Source organism: Aaosphaeria arxii (assembly GCF_010015735.1).
Source record: "Aaosphaeria arxii CBS 175.79 unplaced genomic scaffold BU24scaffold_2, whole genome shotgun sequence".
Classification (NCBI taxonomy): domain Eukaryota; kingdom Fungi; phylum Ascomycota; class Dothideomycetes; order Pleosporales; genus Aaosphaeria; species Aaosphaeria arxii.
In genome coordinates, this window is record NW_022983475.1 from 1,630,343 (window position 1) to 1,646,153 (window position 15,811).

The 15,811-nt window shown below is 49.1% G+C and overlaps 7 protein-coding genes across 7 annotated transcripts; 4 read left to right on the forward strand and 3 right to left on the reverse strand.

Moving 5' to 3' along the window:
• Positions 1-10: 10 nt before the first annotated feature.
• Positions 11-2,182, forward strand: BU24DRAFT_340960 (uncharacterized protein; the record flags this gene model as incomplete). Its single annotated transcript, XM_033523251.1, has 2 exons — positions 11-805; positions 848-2,182. The coding sequence occupies 2 exons, from the start codon at positions 11-13 to the stop codon at positions 2,180-2,182; spliced, it is 2,130 nt and encodes a 709-aa protein (XP_033387427.1).
• Positions 2,183-3,969: 1,787 nt separating this feature from the next.
• Positions 3,970-5,498, forward strand: BU24DRAFT_418691 (uncharacterized protein). The gene is made up of 3 exons (XM_033527031.1): positions 3,970-4,453; positions 4,531-4,635; positions 4,688-5,498. The coding sequence occupies exons 1-3, from the start codon at positions 4,397-4,399 to the stop codon at positions 5,114-5,116; spliced, it is 591 nt and encodes a 196-aa protein (XP_033387428.1). The 5' UTR covers positions 3,970-4,396; the 3' UTR covers positions 5,117-5,498.
• BU24DRAFT_418692 (uncharacterized protein) lies at positions 5,346-5,864 on the reverse strand. Its single transcript, XM_033527032.1, has one exon. The coding sequence runs from the start codon at positions 5,830-5,832 to the stop codon at positions 5,548-5,550; it is 285 nt and encodes a 94-aa protein (XP_033387429.1). The 5' UTR covers positions 5,833-5,864; the 3' UTR covers positions 5,346-5,547.
• A 1,160-nt stretch (positions 5,865-7,024) lies between these two features.
• Positions 7,025-7,917, forward strand: BU24DRAFT_405804 (uncharacterized protein; the record flags this gene model as incomplete). The annotated part of the gene is made up of 2 exons (XM_033525727.1): positions 7,025-7,181; positions 7,250-7,917. 2 exons carry the CDS (start codon positions 7,025-7,027, stop codon positions 7,915-7,917), a joined length of 825 nt encoding a protein of 274 aa, XP_033387430.1.
• Positions 7,918-9,203: 1,286 nt separating this feature from the next.
• BU24DRAFT_489125 (cytochrome P450) lies at positions 9,204-12,497 on the forward strand (the record flags this gene model as incomplete). The annotated part of the gene is made up of 2 exons (XM_033533606.1): positions 9,204-9,330; positions 9,403-12,497. 2 exons carry the CDS (start codon positions 9,204-9,206, stop codon positions 12,495-12,497), a joined length of 3,222 nt encoding a protein of 1,073 aa, XP_033387431.1.
• Positions 12,498-12,560: 63 nt separating this feature from the next.
• Positions 12,561-14,230, reverse strand: BU24DRAFT_418694 (2-nitropropane dioxygenase precursor). The gene has a single exon (XM_033527033.1). It carries the CDS (start codon positions 13,896-13,898, stop codon positions 12,801-12,803), a length of 1,098 nt encoding a protein of 365 aa, XP_033387432.1. The 5' UTR covers positions 13,899-14,230; the 3' UTR covers positions 12,561-12,800.
• Positions 14,231-14,494: 264 nt separating this feature from the next.
• On the reverse strand, positions 14,495-15,276 carry BU24DRAFT_418695 (uncharacterized protein; the record flags this gene model as incomplete). The annotated part of the gene is made up of 2 exons (XM_033527034.1): positions 14,695-15,276; positions 14,495-14,628 (listed from the first exon to the last, which is right to left on the reverse strand). A coding segment is annotated over exon 1 (402 nt), but the record flags the coding sequence as incomplete, so codon positions are not given.
• Between the last annotated feature and the right edge of the window lie 535 nt (positions 15,277-15,811).

The window sequence follows — 15,811 nt, forward strand, 5'->3', positions numbered from 1 at the left end:
CCTCCCTGATATGACACACATGGGCAACATGTCGGGTCAGCCCCAATCCGGACCTACAATGAATTTGCCTTTCACACCCTCGAAACAAGGCATGTCCGCTCTGGAGACTCTTGCTGAAGTCTCACGACAGCATCTCGATCTATCTGGAAAGCGCATCCCCGGTAGAAAGACACCGCCGCCCCCGCAATCTATCCCGCAGCACAACAACCCAAATAATCATGGAGGATTACTGGATGAATTCTTGATACATGATGATAGGCCGGACGGATTGGATTCGGGAACTGGATCACAAGGCCTCGATATGACGAGTGCCCCAGCACTGCCATCGATATACCAGTTCAATGGACCCCTGCAGCATTCTCCGACAAATTCGCCTCATCTTGGTCATATGTCTTTACCCAGCTCCACTCCAGTGGCTCAAATGGTACCTTCTTTAGTTATGGCAGCCTCCCAAGCCAATGAATTATCAAATTTGATGCCCATGACGAATGGGTTGCCGATGGAGCCAGAGTTGCACCTGGGCAACGGTGGTATATCAGACAAATTCTTCCATCATCAGGGACGCCCACAATGGCCGAACATGCCAACCAACACGATCGACCCTCTATTACAGGATCATAGCAGGGATGCAAACTTTCCAAAAGATGATCCCTTAAACAAACCTATATCTCACCAGCGCCCCATTGCCATGAACCCCAATGGCACGCAGGCACACTTTACCACCGACTTCAGCATGAATCAGAAGCCCTCCAAACCAAAAGTTCGAGGGCGTTTTTCGGACTCAAGGCGTAAAGAAGTGCAAGAAGTGCGGAAAAGAGGAGCTTGCATGCGGTGTCGCATGCTGAAGAAACCTTGCTCTGGAGGGAGCCCTTGCAGTACCTGTCAAAACGTCGAAAGTGCGCGATTGTGGAAACAGCCCTGTATCCGAACACGAATATCTGAAGAATTCAATCTATACTCTGCAGGACTCAATGGTGTACTCGCTTTCCACGCCATCAACGAAGCCAAAAATCAACAGCTTCGTCTGAATCAAATACCAGGTCGAATAGAGGCGGCGCATCATCCAGAGTCTGGCGTTTTCGCAACTTTCACTACTATGGAAAGCCATGATCAAATAGCAGGCTCAGATATTGATCCTGCGCTGATGGGTGCACTGGCCCCGACTGGCCTCAAAATCATCGACGGCGATGATGATATTGGTGGAAAGATAGATCTTTACATGAAGAAAGTCAGCACCTACTTTTTCGATTCAGAAGACTCTGCTTTCATGAAGACGACCATGCGGGCAGCTCTGAGCGTTGCTTCACCAAACCCCGACGGACTGCTCACCAAAGTTCTGGAGCTGTGGAATCTGACCCGGATGCTCACTTCGCCAAAAGTTACCTGGCACCTATTCTTCAACCCTTCCTATGCGCCTACAATCGCGCCTTCGACAATGTCCGCCTCAGAACTTGAAGACAGCGCACGGGTTCCGATCACATCTATCAACAGCCCTCATTCGTATGACCTAATTAAGATACAGCTTGAAGGTGCAGCAGAGAAAAGAGCTGGTTCTCTCGCTAGGGTGGTCATGAATGACCTTGAGCGTCGCCTGCTGCAACGACAGCAAGGCAATCCTTTCGAGACTTTCCTTGTGGCAGTTATCTTACTCTCATGCGTAGAGCGCATGTGCTGGCTCTTCCGAACCTGGGAGGGGACTCCTAGTTCACTCGCCCAAAATGAATCCGATCCTAAGTCTCCTCACAACTCTCTGGACCCTCCCAATGTGCTACCATATTCGTCCGACGACACCCTAGCTGCAGCCCTTCAATCCTCAACGCAGGCCTCGACAAATCCCCAAGACTTGGACCACATTATACCTGCAAATCTCGACCTCCCAACTCGCAATCCCAAATGGCCATTCGACAAACCACCTGCTTACTATTCCCAACAAGGTGAACGCTTCTCTGACATTCTCAACATGCTTCTTAAAATGCGCGGCGTGCCTCCGAAGTCGAGCGTTGGAGATGATGGAGTTCTCACTGCGGTTGGCGACGATGTCGATGCGAGAATTAAGGAGTGGTACGAAGGTATCAATCTTAGTGTCGACAAACTGGCCGAGCGAAGAAATGCGATTTTTGAAGGCAAAGATCCCAGCGAATGGGAGCTCAAATACACCAACAAAATCATCGGCGGGAATTGAATGTCCTTAATTCACCTGCCATGGTTGAATTCAAAGAGGATGCAGCAGAAGGTTTACGACATGTTAGATTTCCCAACCTATAAGCGATCTAGTTCAATATACCCAGCGAGAGACTCCTGCCAAAGCAAATCATATTCTGGCAGAGACAATTAAATCTATCTTTTGATCTTAGGGCCCATCGGCTTCTCCCAGAACGCTTGTGCTACCATTGAATATCAGTCTATACGATGCAGACCTAATGATCTACTGTATAATCCTACCGCACATTAGTTTCGGAGTTCACCAACTCTTAAGCATGAATAGACAAGGTTCAATGGAAAGGTTGCAAACTCAGCTTACCATTGAACCCGAGCTAGCACGATTTCTACTAACAAGTGAAGAAAACATCGATGTGGCTGTGCCCAGCTGTTGTTTCACTGTGGGATGTGGCTGATCAATCCAGCTGTGCAAGTCAGGCAAGCTGCAAGCATATGTCGACAGCCGAGACATGCGACAAGGAGAGTAATCGTGTTCTGCTGATGACGCCAACATGAAGATGACCAGTCTCCAGCTGCTTCTACAATACGAGTATGAGTGGGACCACTATTGAGTCAATGGGATTCATGCAGGTGTATTGAAGTTCACGTGACTCGAGTCTCGAAATGGCAATAGTGTGGAGACGGATGACGAATGGGAGTCGAGATCATTCTCCCTTTCTATGAATAGCAGCAGCAGGTAGACCGTAGCAGCAACAACACACTACCGAATTTAGGCCAACGAGCAGAGCCACGGATTGAACGCGGCGCTCAGCTTTCTTCAGGTAGTGCCAACGACGAGCACAAACGCACACGTTTTGACAGCGGGATGATGCCTGCATGGCCAACGTGTACCAGATGGCACGACAGATTCCCAATACATAATTAGTTATTGGATTTGCGCATATGCGGAGGAGGGCATGAAAGTGGAGGAAATTTGGTTGGGGGAGTGCCAATCAATAGTCAGGGGATAGGGGCAAATAGGGAGAGGAAGTTGGTAACGAATTTCGGTTGGACCGTTAGCGACGGATCCAATGGCCGAAGCGACGAGAGCGATGACGAGCCAAATCACGGCATAACAGGCGGAAAAAAGGTAACAATTTAGAAATTGGTTTTAGAGCATGGGGTGAGGGCCGTTCGAAACTGGGGTGCGCCGATCGAAAAGTAACCATCTCCCTCGGTCGGAGTACCAATCCGAGTTGGGACTCAAGGGCAGGAAAAACTTGTTCACTTGGCGTAGAATCGCAAAGAATCCAAGGTCAACAGTCAAACAGTGGTTGTGATGGAGACGGGCTTGATGGTGTGCCTTTTGGTTCGGATACTGAAACGACAGGCTGGTATTGGGAGGAAGACATAGTGGCGGAGGGCGGCTGGTTCAAAACATTTTGCCATAAGCGGCTGACCATCAAAGGCGAACCACGAAGGACAACTTGCGACATGTCGTGATACAGAAATGCATGTTGGATCTGACAGTATTCTAGCGACGAAAAGTCCGCGGTGGTACAACTGCAGACAATGTTGGCCCTGACCTCGGCCTAGGCAAAGGTCTCTCTCTTCCCAACAGATCTTGAAATTTTCCCTTTGGACTCAAGGACTTGACAAAGCCAGCCGTGCGTTGAAACGAACAAATATTGGGAGCAAGTCATCAGAGACTAAGAGGGCTAGAGTGGCTAGGTTGCCCAGTCTCCGCCACCAAGGCCACAGGCAGGAAATGTTGTTCTAAAGGAGCACAGGAGGTCCCAGGGCGCATCGGGCATCCCAATGGCCAGTATAATTGGCCTGATGTATGAGCTTCTTTAGTTGCTTTGACGAGCCGGGTGATGGCGCGCCCCACTCCCGTTGCTCGGTCAGGTTGAGGATGGGGACAGGACACCAGGACACGAACAAGGGGGACGGCGTCCAGGGGTGGCGCAACAAGTAACAGAAACAGGGGACGCAGTAGTAAATTGGTAGCTTGTATCTGTAGTAACCCCGATGATCGATATGATGTGATGGTGTGTGGAAATACGATTGTCAATAAAAGGCGACGCGTCCTCTGCTCCTTAAGGTCTTGTTTCTATTTTCTCTCCCCATCCAACGCTCTCTCACAAGACAAATATCATCACGCTTCTTCGAAGACTTCGTCTTACAGTTCAATCGTTAACTCGACAACTTACAATCGCTTCCGTTTAATTTCAAACAAGACCAACAAACCATCAAAATGCGTGCCTCTGTCATCGTTCCCGCTTTCGCCCTTGCGGCCTTCGCCCAGGATGCTGTACGTTTGGAATGCTCCTATGCTTCCCCATAGGATCCCAATTGTTCCATTCAGCAACTGACATGAAGCTCTTGTAGTCCTCCGTTGCCTCTTCCGTCGCTTCTGCTGCTTCCTCTGCCGCCTCTGTCGCCGTCTCTTCTTTCACTGGCGATGCTTTCCCCCAGACCTCTTTCCTCACCCAGGTATGTTGGCAGATTTCCATCGCTTGCAACCAGCAACTGAATTCGAACTCAGACCGACTCCCGTGGTGTTGTCACTGGCCAGCCCGCTGTTGAGACCTCCATCCCCAACCAGCCCGCTGCCTCTCTCTCCATCCCTCCCGTTGCCACCTCCGTAGGTGTGCCCGCCTCCATCCCAGCCGTCGGCACTGGCGTCCACACCATCCCCGTCGCTGGACCTAACAACTCCACCCGTACTCTCATCGTGTCTGCCAACAACAGCACCACCATCATCCTCAACGAGGGTACCTCTGCTGCCTCCGGCTCCGGCTCTTCTGCCACCACCACTGGTGGATCCCGCCCATCTGGCTCCGGAGCCTCTGGCTCGGGCGCTACCGGTGCCACTGGCACTGGTGCTCCTCAGAGCACCCCCAACAACGCCAACATCCGCGTTGCTGCTGGCGGTCTCGTCGGTGCCGGTATGTTCGTTGCCGCTTTCTTGTAAGCGACTCGTCCATACGTATCTTCCGTTGGTTGGAACACACCATCCGAGATATAAAAAGCGCGACCTCCATATTTATAACATCTTCAACTTCATTGTCGGATCTGTTCAAACAAACTCAAATGTTTGGGGTTACTGTCCTTAATTATACCCATGGGAATTCTTCTTTTTTTGCATTTCGCATCATCATGAGCGAGCGGCTTTTCGGCGCATTTGGTTGGGCACACAGTTGGGGTGTGCTCCAAAGGCTGGATGGATCGTTCCAAAACAAACATTCTTGTTAGTAATATAGGTAATAATTGTCCCTGTTGACAGACAGGACGGATGGTCCCGTCCCATCGGGTTGAAGAGGAGGAGGAATGGTTGTTGGTGGGTTTGCATGGCTTGTCGATGGCGTATCTGTCGCAAGTCGAATAGAACAAGAATATAACACTTCAAACACACCAATCTTGATTTCCCATTGCTCTTTGCTTGTCTTGTTTCTCGTGTAGTCGTTGCTCTTCTGGAAGGCTTGCGAAAGAGGAGATGGTCCGAGTGGTGTATGATATGTTCTCGTCAGGATGTCCGCACTGCACAGCTGTGGTCACGTCCCATTGGCAGGTCAATGAACCTGACGGAAGGAGGATTGATGTTTGTGTAGCTCGAGTGAGGTTGGAGTATCGCTCGAGTGTAGTTGAAGTAGAGCTCGAACATAGTCCGAGTGTCATCAGGTGCCGCATGTAGGTGAGCGGCAAGGCTATGCGAAGCAGTCAGCAAGACCTGTTAAATCAGACTGATTCTTTTTGTTAAGAACGTATCTGAAGAAATCTCATATGAATCTTGAGACATCTATTATCAGTGGTCTTTTATTTCTCTAGGGTTTAGGTTGAGATGTCTTGTGATGGTGTAAATTGCGCTTGTTACATTATCTCTAGCTAGAATGGTCGCGCTGTGTTTACATGCTATGTCTTGGCATCTCGAACTACCAGATACCCTTATTCAGAAGGTCGCGCATTAGGTAGTCGAATTTGACAAAGTACGTGCTATTTACTGGTGGTAGAATTACATAGACATTATGGGAAACGATTGGATTCCATAGACAGGGATTCTATGTCTAAGAGACGTGTACGGCGTACATATATGTGATCATTTTCGGAACAGATTCCGTTTATCAATTTATCATTCTGGCTTGTTGCTCACATATTGTCAAAACTACATATCAGCGTACTGATCCCTCCTTATCAGATATGGTTATTCACGTAGAATGCAAAGAAATTTATTGAGCAACCATGATTCTCCCAGAGAAGTTACACGCAGTGGTCGCATCACATGATCAATGCCGCCTTGCGCGGAGCAGGGGAGCCGGGTAAAGAGCAAGCACCAACTCACAAGCATGCACCCAAGACCATGTATTGCCGATCGCCATTGCTTAGTAGTCACTCGATAACACTGAAATACTGCCATTTCAAGAGCGATCTGTTCCAGTCGGAATCAGTTTTGGTCATAATACATTCGTATTAATTCGAATTAAGTCGAAAATAGCAATCGGCGATCTTTTCTTTTAGGTGATTCCGGCGCGCCCGCGTTGCCGCATAGCCAGCACAGCTCAACCTGAAACACGAAGGTGGCCGTAATGACGACAAGGACCAGTGGATTGTGGTAATGCAAACCTAACGCAAAATCTGATTGGCTCTTAGTCTGTAGGGCACCCTGCTGGCGATCGTGTTATGCGGGCGCAGGGCATTCACTTGCTGTTGACTTTGGCTGCCGTGGAACGTTAGGCTCCTATCAACGATTGTCAGGTCCCTCAGCTCACACCACGAGCGACCTGCGTTCGCGAGGGACACACGATTGCCTCCACGTCTTCTCTTCTTCGTCCATGCTACGAGTAGAAGAAAGGCACACTGCTGCAATCTCCATTTCCTCTTCGCCATGTTTCCTTCGTCGATCATGTCAGCGCTGGTAGCACTTTGTTTGTTTGCACTAAGTGTTTCAGCCCATGGGGTCCGCGTCGATTGGGTGAGCGGACTGGACGACTGCTGGGAGAAGTGCCTCCAAAACACCGAAGATGGCTGCAATTCAAGTAGCTGTAAGTATAGTATACCGGGCGTGATTGCTGTCATATCAGGGCGTTGCTGACCCTACGTCCGCATACAGGTATCTGTGATGCAAGTCAAGATGGCAGCTACCTACCTCCCGCCGTTTCTTGTATGGCAAGCAAATGCGATGCCGACGAGTTCGCGATTGGCATCGCTCTTCTCCTTCCGCTCGCACCCTACTGTGGTATCGCTGGCAAACCCGTTCCGCAGTCTATATTGAGTAGTGCGTATGCTGCTGCGACTGCGACGTCCGAGCCCTCACCTTCTACCACACGTACGACGCACCACAACCCTAAACCGACTTCAAAAGAGAAGGAGAACACCCTCACCAAGGTTATTACTACGACTCTTACGACAACCTCGACCGACCAGGACGGGAATACTCTACAGGTTGTGGTTCCTATACTCATTGGCCCAAGCGGCTTGAGCTCTGGAAAGCCCGTCACATCCACGATTAATGCCTCGAAGACGATCAATGTAGATCCAGCATCATCCACTCCAGCCTCACCCAGCCCGACTCCCGATGTCTCCTCGCCAACTTCGACTCAAGACCAACAGCCGCAAGTCGAATCGACCGCCGAAGCAAAGCCTACAAACAAAGGCTCAGGCGGATCAAACTCTAACGGCAGTCCATTCGAAAACATGCAAGCCGGTGCAAGTCAATGGGGACTTTCGCGCCTTGCGGCGGGCTTGGGCTTGCTGGCTGGCATTTTCCTAAGAATGTAGGAGATGTCATGACGCAGGCATGTAATTGTATGAATTTTTCCATTGATACCACGCGTTTGTTTTCTTATTTCGGAAGCTGCATGCGACGGCAGGCAAGTCAGGAACTTTGTTAATGGTAATCGACCGAGAGTCGGCTCTAGGAGAGCTTCAGTATATTCTGCATAGGTGTCGGGGATTCGGCAGGCCAGGTAGAACCTGCCTTGCATGTTATGCGATCAACCACCTCTGATGTCTATGAGTCCATTCAGCCTTGCGGTGATGGCGTGACATATACATACAATGAATATCAATGTTTCCTAGCTACTACCCCGCTTGATAAAAGTGAAAATTAAGCCTATGACATGTAAAGGAAAAAAGCCTGGACCGTCAAAGCCAACAGCCTTCCGGGACCATCAACTAGAATGCCAACAGTGGCTTGATTTCTACCAAAAAAAGAAGGAAGAGCTGAGAGGTATCGCACGTTTTCTCTAAATGTCTAGTCCACAGACTACGTTAGCTCATCTTCACCCACGAGTATGTCTACAGTAATCGCTGGTGCTTGACCATTATGACCATTATAAGAAGCATTGATACGGCGACAAAACCAATATACTTGCATGCGTCGTATTGCAGCACCAGGGCACTACTTCAAATTGCATGAGACTGTGCCACAGTAAAACGTTAATGTTCAGAAGAATGCGCTATAGGGCGAGGTTGCATCCATTCACATGTTAGCCTACCAATGAGGAACGTGATGAAAGCAACGACTAATCTAAATTGTCCCAAACATTCACCCCGCACGGCGTGAAGGCATTAGGCGAGGCCGGATAGCTCCTCAACCCTTTGTTCATAGCATTGCATCCATTCGCTATGTTTGAAAAGGATGTTGTATCCTGAAGTCTTACGTGCGAAAGACAACGTAGGTACAGCATTCAGGATATATGATCGACCATCGACTTCGCCTCGCAACTTCGGCCGAAGAACTTCAATTCGCGTCCATTGCCCATTCAGGCTTACCATTGGCCGATCAAATCATTAAAAGCTCCGACTGTTGACCAAATTACTTTGGCTTCTTCGGAGGATCGGAGTCAAGCAGTCGGTCGATAAATACTGATTGTCGCCTTCTTGAGCTGATAGACTTTATACAGCTCTGAGGGAGGCCGGTTGTTGTATATTTACTGTCGTACAGCTGACTACGCCTCAATCTGTTGCTTACAGGGCCCTATCTTGTCGTTGCCCCACGCCTCACAGCCTGCTATCTACCTAACTTCACCAAAAACAACCGTAAATTCAACTCTTGCGCAATCATGGCGAATTCAAAGCAAGAACTCGAGCCTATCCCGGGACCACCAGGTCTCCCCTTCGTTGGAAATATCTCAGATATTGATCCACAAAACCCGATCAAGTCAATGATGAACCTCACAGACATATATGGTTCGTATATACCTTTCCATCAGCTCAGGCACTATGTTAATCTGTTCCCGTGCCATGTCTAATGAAATACAGGCCCCATATGGACATTATCTATCGGAAGCAAATCGCGAATCATCATCGCATCACAGAGCCTCATGAACGAAGTCTGTGATGAAGAAAGATTCGAAAAAGGAGTATCCGTCGCCTTGCAAGAAGTCAGAAATGGCACGCACGACGGGCTATTCACATCATTTGGCCCCGAGGAAAAGAACTGGGGGATCGCACATAGAGTTCTTATGCCCGCGTTCGGCCCTCTTTCCATCCGAAGCATGTTCGACGAGATGCATGACATCGCCTCACAGCTGGTGATGAAATGGGCGAGACATGGGCCCAATCACGTTATTCAGGTTACGGACGACTTCACAAGGCTGACGCTGGATACCATTGCTCTGTGTGCGATGGACTACCGGTTCAATTCTTACTATTCGGAATCGATACATCCGTTCGTGGAGGCAATGAGCGATTTCCTCAAAACGTCGGGAGATCGAGCTCGGCGAGGGGCGTTCGCGCAGTCGCTATTCTACCGCGAAGAATCACGTAAGTATTGGGCGGACATCGAGCTCCTTCGGAAAACAAGCATGGACGTCATTCAGTCTAGAAAGGCAAACCCCACAGACAAGAAGGATTTGCTTAATGCGATGCTGAATGGCGTTGATCCAAAGACGGGCGAAAAGATGAGCGAAGAGAGTGTCATGGACAACATGATTACCTTTCTGATTGCTGGACACGAAACAACGTCTGGAATGCTATCGTTTGCTTTTTACTATTTGCTAAAGAACCCTGAGGCCTATGAGAAAGCACAGAAAGAGGTTGATGAAGTCATTGGGAAAGATCCCATTACCGTTGAGCATACCAGCAAGCTTCCATATTTGAATGCGGTGTTGAGAGAAACACTCCGACTATCGCCAACCGCACCAGCCATAGGTCTCAAGCCAAAGAACGACGAGATCCTGTGTGGGAAGTATGCTGTTCCCAAGGGTACCCCCATCCAAGCATTGTTCCACAAAATCCATCGCGATCCCGCAGTGTACGGAGAAGACGCCGAAGAGTTCCGACCTGAGCGCATGTTGGATGAGGAATTTGAGCGCCGTAACAAAGAATTCCCGAATTGTTGGAAGCCTTTCGGGAATGGAATGAGGGCATGCATTGGACGACCATTCGCCTGGCTTGAGGCGTTGTTGGTTACAGCAATTCTGCTCCAGAACTTCAACTTCACCATGGACGATCCCTCATACATTCTGCAGATCAAACAGACACTGACCATCAAACCCAAGGGGTTCCTTATGAGAGCCCATCTTCGAAATCATATGTCTGCCACTACACTCGAACGTGTGCTCGCCACGACGTCGCTGGACAAAGCACCGACGAAAACAGGCAAGGTCGTTTCGACTTCGACAGGAGCGAAGGGCAAGCCTTTGATCATTCTGTATGGTTCGAACACCGGAACTTGTGAGGCACTCGCAAACCGTCTGGCAGGCGATGCTGCAAAACACGGGTTCAGTGCTGAGGTCGTAGATACCTTAGACTCCAGGAAGGATAATCTACCAAACAATAAACCGATCGTCATTGTCACCGCCTCATATGAGGGACAACCAGCAGAGAATGCAGCCCATTTCGTCAATTGGGTTGGGAATCTGAAAGGATCTGAACTCCAGGGCGTATGCTATTCAGTTTTCGGTTGCGGGCATCGAGATTGGTCGAAGACTTATCAGAGGATTCCAAAATACCTCGACAGTGCTCTTGAGAAGAGAGGCGCATCGCGCATAGCTCCCATCGGAGCCGCGGATGCAGCAGCAGGTGACATCTTCACCGACTTCGAAGCCTGGGAAGACCAAGTGTTCTGGCCGGCCATGCGTGAACGATATGGAGCTTCCGAGGCCTCTGGAGAGACTTATGAGTCCAAGTTGGATGTCGAAGTGTCAACCCCGAGATCCTCTAATCTGAGACAGGACGTCAGAGAAGCCCGCGTTGAGGAAGTAAGTGTGCTGTCTGCACCAGGAATTCCCGAGAAGCGTCACATTGAGATCAGTCTTCCCTCGGAGATCACGTACTCTGCGGGCGATTATCTCGCCATCCTTCCCCTGAATCCTAAAGAAAGTGTTGCTCGAGCTATGCGATATTTCGGTCTTCCTTGGGACAGTATGTTGACACTGTCTTCTGGTGGCCCTACTACTCTTCCTGTGGGGCACCCCACTGCTGCCACTGATGTATTCGGCGCCTATATTGAGCTCGCCCAACCAGCTAGCAAACGCAATATCCTCGCTCTTATCGATGCCACGTCGGACGACAAGGAGAAGAAAGAGCTCACTCGACTCTCGGATACTGACTTCACTACCGAGATTACTGAAAAACGTGTCTCAGTACTAGATCTTCTTGAACGATTCCGAACCATCACTCTTCCAATTGGGGCGTTCCTTCAAATGCAACCACCCATGCGTGTCCGGCAATATTCAATTTCATCCTCACCCCTATGGAATCCCTCAAACGTCACTTTGACCTACTCTGTTGTCGATCAGCCAGCTCTAAGCGGACAAGGTCGTTTCGTCGGGGTCGCCTCCTCCTACCTATCCAGTCTCGCAGTAGGCGACAAGCTACACGTCTCAGTCCGCCCTTCCCACCAATCCTTCCACCTACCCAAAGACTCCAAGAACGTCCCCATCATCATGGTTGCCGCTGGCACAGGTCTCGCTCCCTTCCGCGGCTTCATCCAAGAACGTGCCGCCCAGATGGCCGCTGGACGACCCCTCGCCCCTGCCCTCCTATTCTACGGTTGTCATTCTCCAGACACCGACGCACTCTACTCCGACCTGCTTGCACGCTGGGAGGCTCTCGGCGCAGTGTCCGTACGCTACGCTTACTCTCGCGCTTCGGATCTCTCTGAGGGGTGCAAGTACGTGCAAGATCGAATGTACCACGACCGCGCGGACGTCGTGGAGCTTTTCAATGCTGGAGGAAAGGTCTTCATCTGTGGAAATAGGAATGTTGGCGAGGGTGTCTCGAAAATTTGCATTAAGATTGCGAAAGAGAAACGTGAGGAGGTTAGGGGGGAGGAGGTCACGGAGGAACATGTGAAGGAGTGGTTTGATGGATTGAGAAATGAGAGGTTCGCTACTGATGTGTTTGCGTAAGGTATGGATATATGAAATTTGAGGAGTTAGTCAATTTGATGGAGTATATTTAGTACACATTATCTCAGGTTCTGTTCATGAATTTTCATTTCAACGAATAGAAAATGTTCCTCAAGCCAGAATACCTCCAATGTAATGAATAGTCTGATTTTACTGACCAATATCCTACTTTTTTAATCATTATTTTTTGTGTTGTCAAGATATCTGACTCACGGCCTTTTAAGTCCGACATTGACCAGCGGTGATAGCAGCCCCGAAATCAGAAATCAGTAAATTGATTATTGCTACTAGTAACGATTACGATCAATGAGCCAGCCCTGACAAGATCTCCTTTGCTTCGTTTTGCAAGCGCTGAACGAGAACGCCTGCAGGCTCCACACTATGTATCAAGCCGATACCTGCACCTGCATATGTTGCTAGCCTTCCTTCCGGACCCCAACCCTTGTCGCCCGATTCTTGTGCCACATCGTGACGTTGCTTGAGTTCATCGAATGGGACCCCGGCGATATGATCTTGCCAGCTCATGTTTGTAATGCCTCGCGGACTCCAATGTTCTGGCCAGCCGAAAGTACCACGTAAGTGATTGTACAAGTGTGTTCGAGCGGTTGAATGAGCAGCTTCAGTAGCACGCACAACTTCATTCTGATAGCCCTTGCTGATACGAGCCTCATTGGAGGCTAGAAATCGTGTACCTAGTGCAATTCCACTTGCTCCCAATGACAAGGCTGCAGCTACGCCTCTGCCGTCTGCGATACCTCCAGCGGCAATAACAGGTATTCCAGATTCACGTAATCTGTCAGCAGCCTCAGGGAGAAGAGCAATGAGACCCAAGCCGTCTTTTGCTCTACCATGTCCACCTGCTTCTGCCCCCTGTATTACTAGTACATCTGGCCGATGTGCGCTACTTGCTGCTTCTGCACCTTCTCTGATGGTTCCAACCTGGATCCAGATCTGAATACCTGGAGATGCCTCTCGGAGCTTGACTGCCCATTCATCCAGTTCTTCCTGGCCGTTGCGTGGAGCAAAGAGCCATGCAGCACAAGGTTGATATTCCTGCACAGCGGATGTAGCAGATGGAAGGTCGCCATTCCAGAGCTGGAAGCCTACGCCTACGGGGAGGCGCTTCGTGGATTGAAATGCAGCAAACAACTTCTCATCATTGGTACACTGACTTTCCAATATCTCTTTGACTTTCGCGAGATCGACTGCTGTATCTTGTGCTTTTGCACCAGGACCCATGAAACCCAACCCGCCCGCTCTGGACACTGCGAGCGCGAGATTTGGACCGGCCATTACGCGCATCGGCGCCCCAACAATGAAGGGTGAGGTCACCCATGGGAAGATGTCGGCATACCGAGCTCTTCGTCCAGTAGACGCTACAGCCGACCGAAGCGCGCTCATTGTAGATGGCTTGTAATACTATTACTGCAATATAAAATTCTTGATAATTCTGATGAATTTCGTTGAGATAGTTTTGTATAGGATCAGAGGCGAGTCATCCCAGATTTCAACGCGATGTAGTCCTCTTGTATTGTCAGTAGTGGAGTCACAATTGCTGTTGATGTCTATCATATCAAGCGGGCGGAATTATGCGGAGTTTCTTATTCCGCTGACCCGCAAGTGCCGCCCTTATTCCCATCCAATGTGCGCTCAGTTGTAAAGTTAAATGAGCGTCGGTTTTGCCATAAAAATGACGTAATTACAACTTTACAGAAGACAGAATACCATTAGAGTAGTTTTTTCAGATAACTTAGTCCCCTAGAAAAGGTTGGTCGGAGGTAGTTTGGAATTCGCCTTTCTCCTCGGTTGCAGGGTCGTACCACACCTCTGATCTATAGTCAACGAAGCATTATAGAGGGATTATATCACGCCATAAACCCTATGCTGGCATCTTTTGTTTGTGCTACTTGATCACAAAATAGGTCTAAAATTCAAATTTTGTTCAGAACCTGTCATCATCTGTTCAAGGTAGCTAAAACGATACTTTGGTGCGGAAGCAAAGGAGTTCACATGAGATTGAAATAGTCTTGATTAGACGACTCTAGATATCGTAGCGATCTTTCAGTTCTCCATTGCATCAAAAGACATGTTGCAAGAGTTGTGAAGGGCACTCGGTTGTCGATGTCTTCATGTTCGTTCTGTATACCCATATCATCAATCTCCCTCCCGACATACACCTAACTTGCAGCCTTCGCAGTATTCCGTCTCGTGTGGTGGGCCCTCCCTTCCACCAACGTAGTCTCTGATTTCCCCGACACCTGCCCATCTCATGATTCTGTACGTGACTCTATCGACGTACGAGTCCTCATCCAAGACCATTCTGCCTAGCCGATCACACTCCTTGCACCTCTGACCATAGACCACCGCATTGTATCCATGATCGTCATATCCTCGTATCAATATGGCCACTTTCTTGCTACCCCAACATTTGGTTTGGCAAGATCTGCTATGGCAGAAGAATTTACCCATTACGTGCGTCGAATATTTTCTTCGACAGCCGGCGTCAGAGTCCTGTGGGTTGAACCAGACCGAGGGAATTAGGCCGGTTACTTCGTCAGCAATGTCTGCATGTAGCCCGAGAAACATGCGTGATGGCTTCATTGCTGTCTCGAAAAGGCGATGATATCACCTCGCATCGGACAAGGATCTTAGCCTTGAGGACGTTCGCTTGAGTTCGTGGGACGTTATTCAGATATACACTGATAATGATGAAGGGCTATCCGAAGAAGACAAGATATAGAAAATCTGACGTCTTTAGTTGTTTCTTCAGAAGACAAAATTCGGCATTTCTCTGTGAGTTGGGGGGTTGAGCCCCTTATATCGTATTACTTGATCAAATTTGCTGAGGAATGGATCAGAAGCATTGCGAACAGCAAGCCAACATGTGGTGGAATGCTACTGGGCAATTATGGTGATTTCGATCGATTCACAAACGATAGAAAGGTTGGTTGAGCACAAACTGAACTCGGAATGTGGTTGCCTGGTCCTTCATGCCGATAATCATGACCACTTGCATAGTAGATCCCATTATGAACCTTCAGATGTGTTAGATGGTCTAGTACTAAATGTTGTGCGGATGCAAAGGGTCGTGAAATCACAAAAACTAATTTGAGCTTTACAGACCACAAGAATCAGTTGGTGATGGAACTTCACAAACGCAGGTATTCGTAGTTGCCTCACGCTATACGTAGTTGGATTGCATCAAATGCTAGCTTCACATAACCCAAGGCTGTGGTATACATGAGCTGTAGAAACGGCATACTCTAGGTTCAATAAGGGGGGTACACAAAAGTTTTCAGAGATGACTAGTGGAG

What these genes read in the sequence shown, in the direction of transcription:
- BU24DRAFT_418694 (XM_033527033.1), bottom strand. Translation starts at nt 13,898, where the DNA reads ATGAGCGCGCTTCGGTCGGCTGTAGCGTCTACTGGACGAAGAGCTCGG.
- BU24DRAFT_418692 (XM_033527032.1), bottom strand. Translation starts at nt 5,832, where the DNA reads ATGCGGCACCTGATGACACTCGGACTATGTTCGAGCTCTACTTCAACT.
- BU24DRAFT_418691 (XM_033527031.1), top strand. Translation starts at nt 4,397, where the DNA reads ATGCGTGCCTCTGTCATCGTTCCCGCTTTCGCCCTTGCGGCCTTCGCC. An exon ending in CGGCCTTCGCCCAGGATGCT is followed by an intron (nt 4,454 to 4,530) that starts GTACGTTTGGAA and finishes AAGCTCTTGTAG; the next exon opens with TCCTCCGTTGCCTCTTCCGT. An exon ending in AGACCTCTTTCCTCACCCAG is followed by an intron (nt 4,636 to 4,687) that starts GTATGTTGGCAG and finishes ATTCGAACTCAG; the next exon opens with ACCGACTCCCGTGGTGTTGT.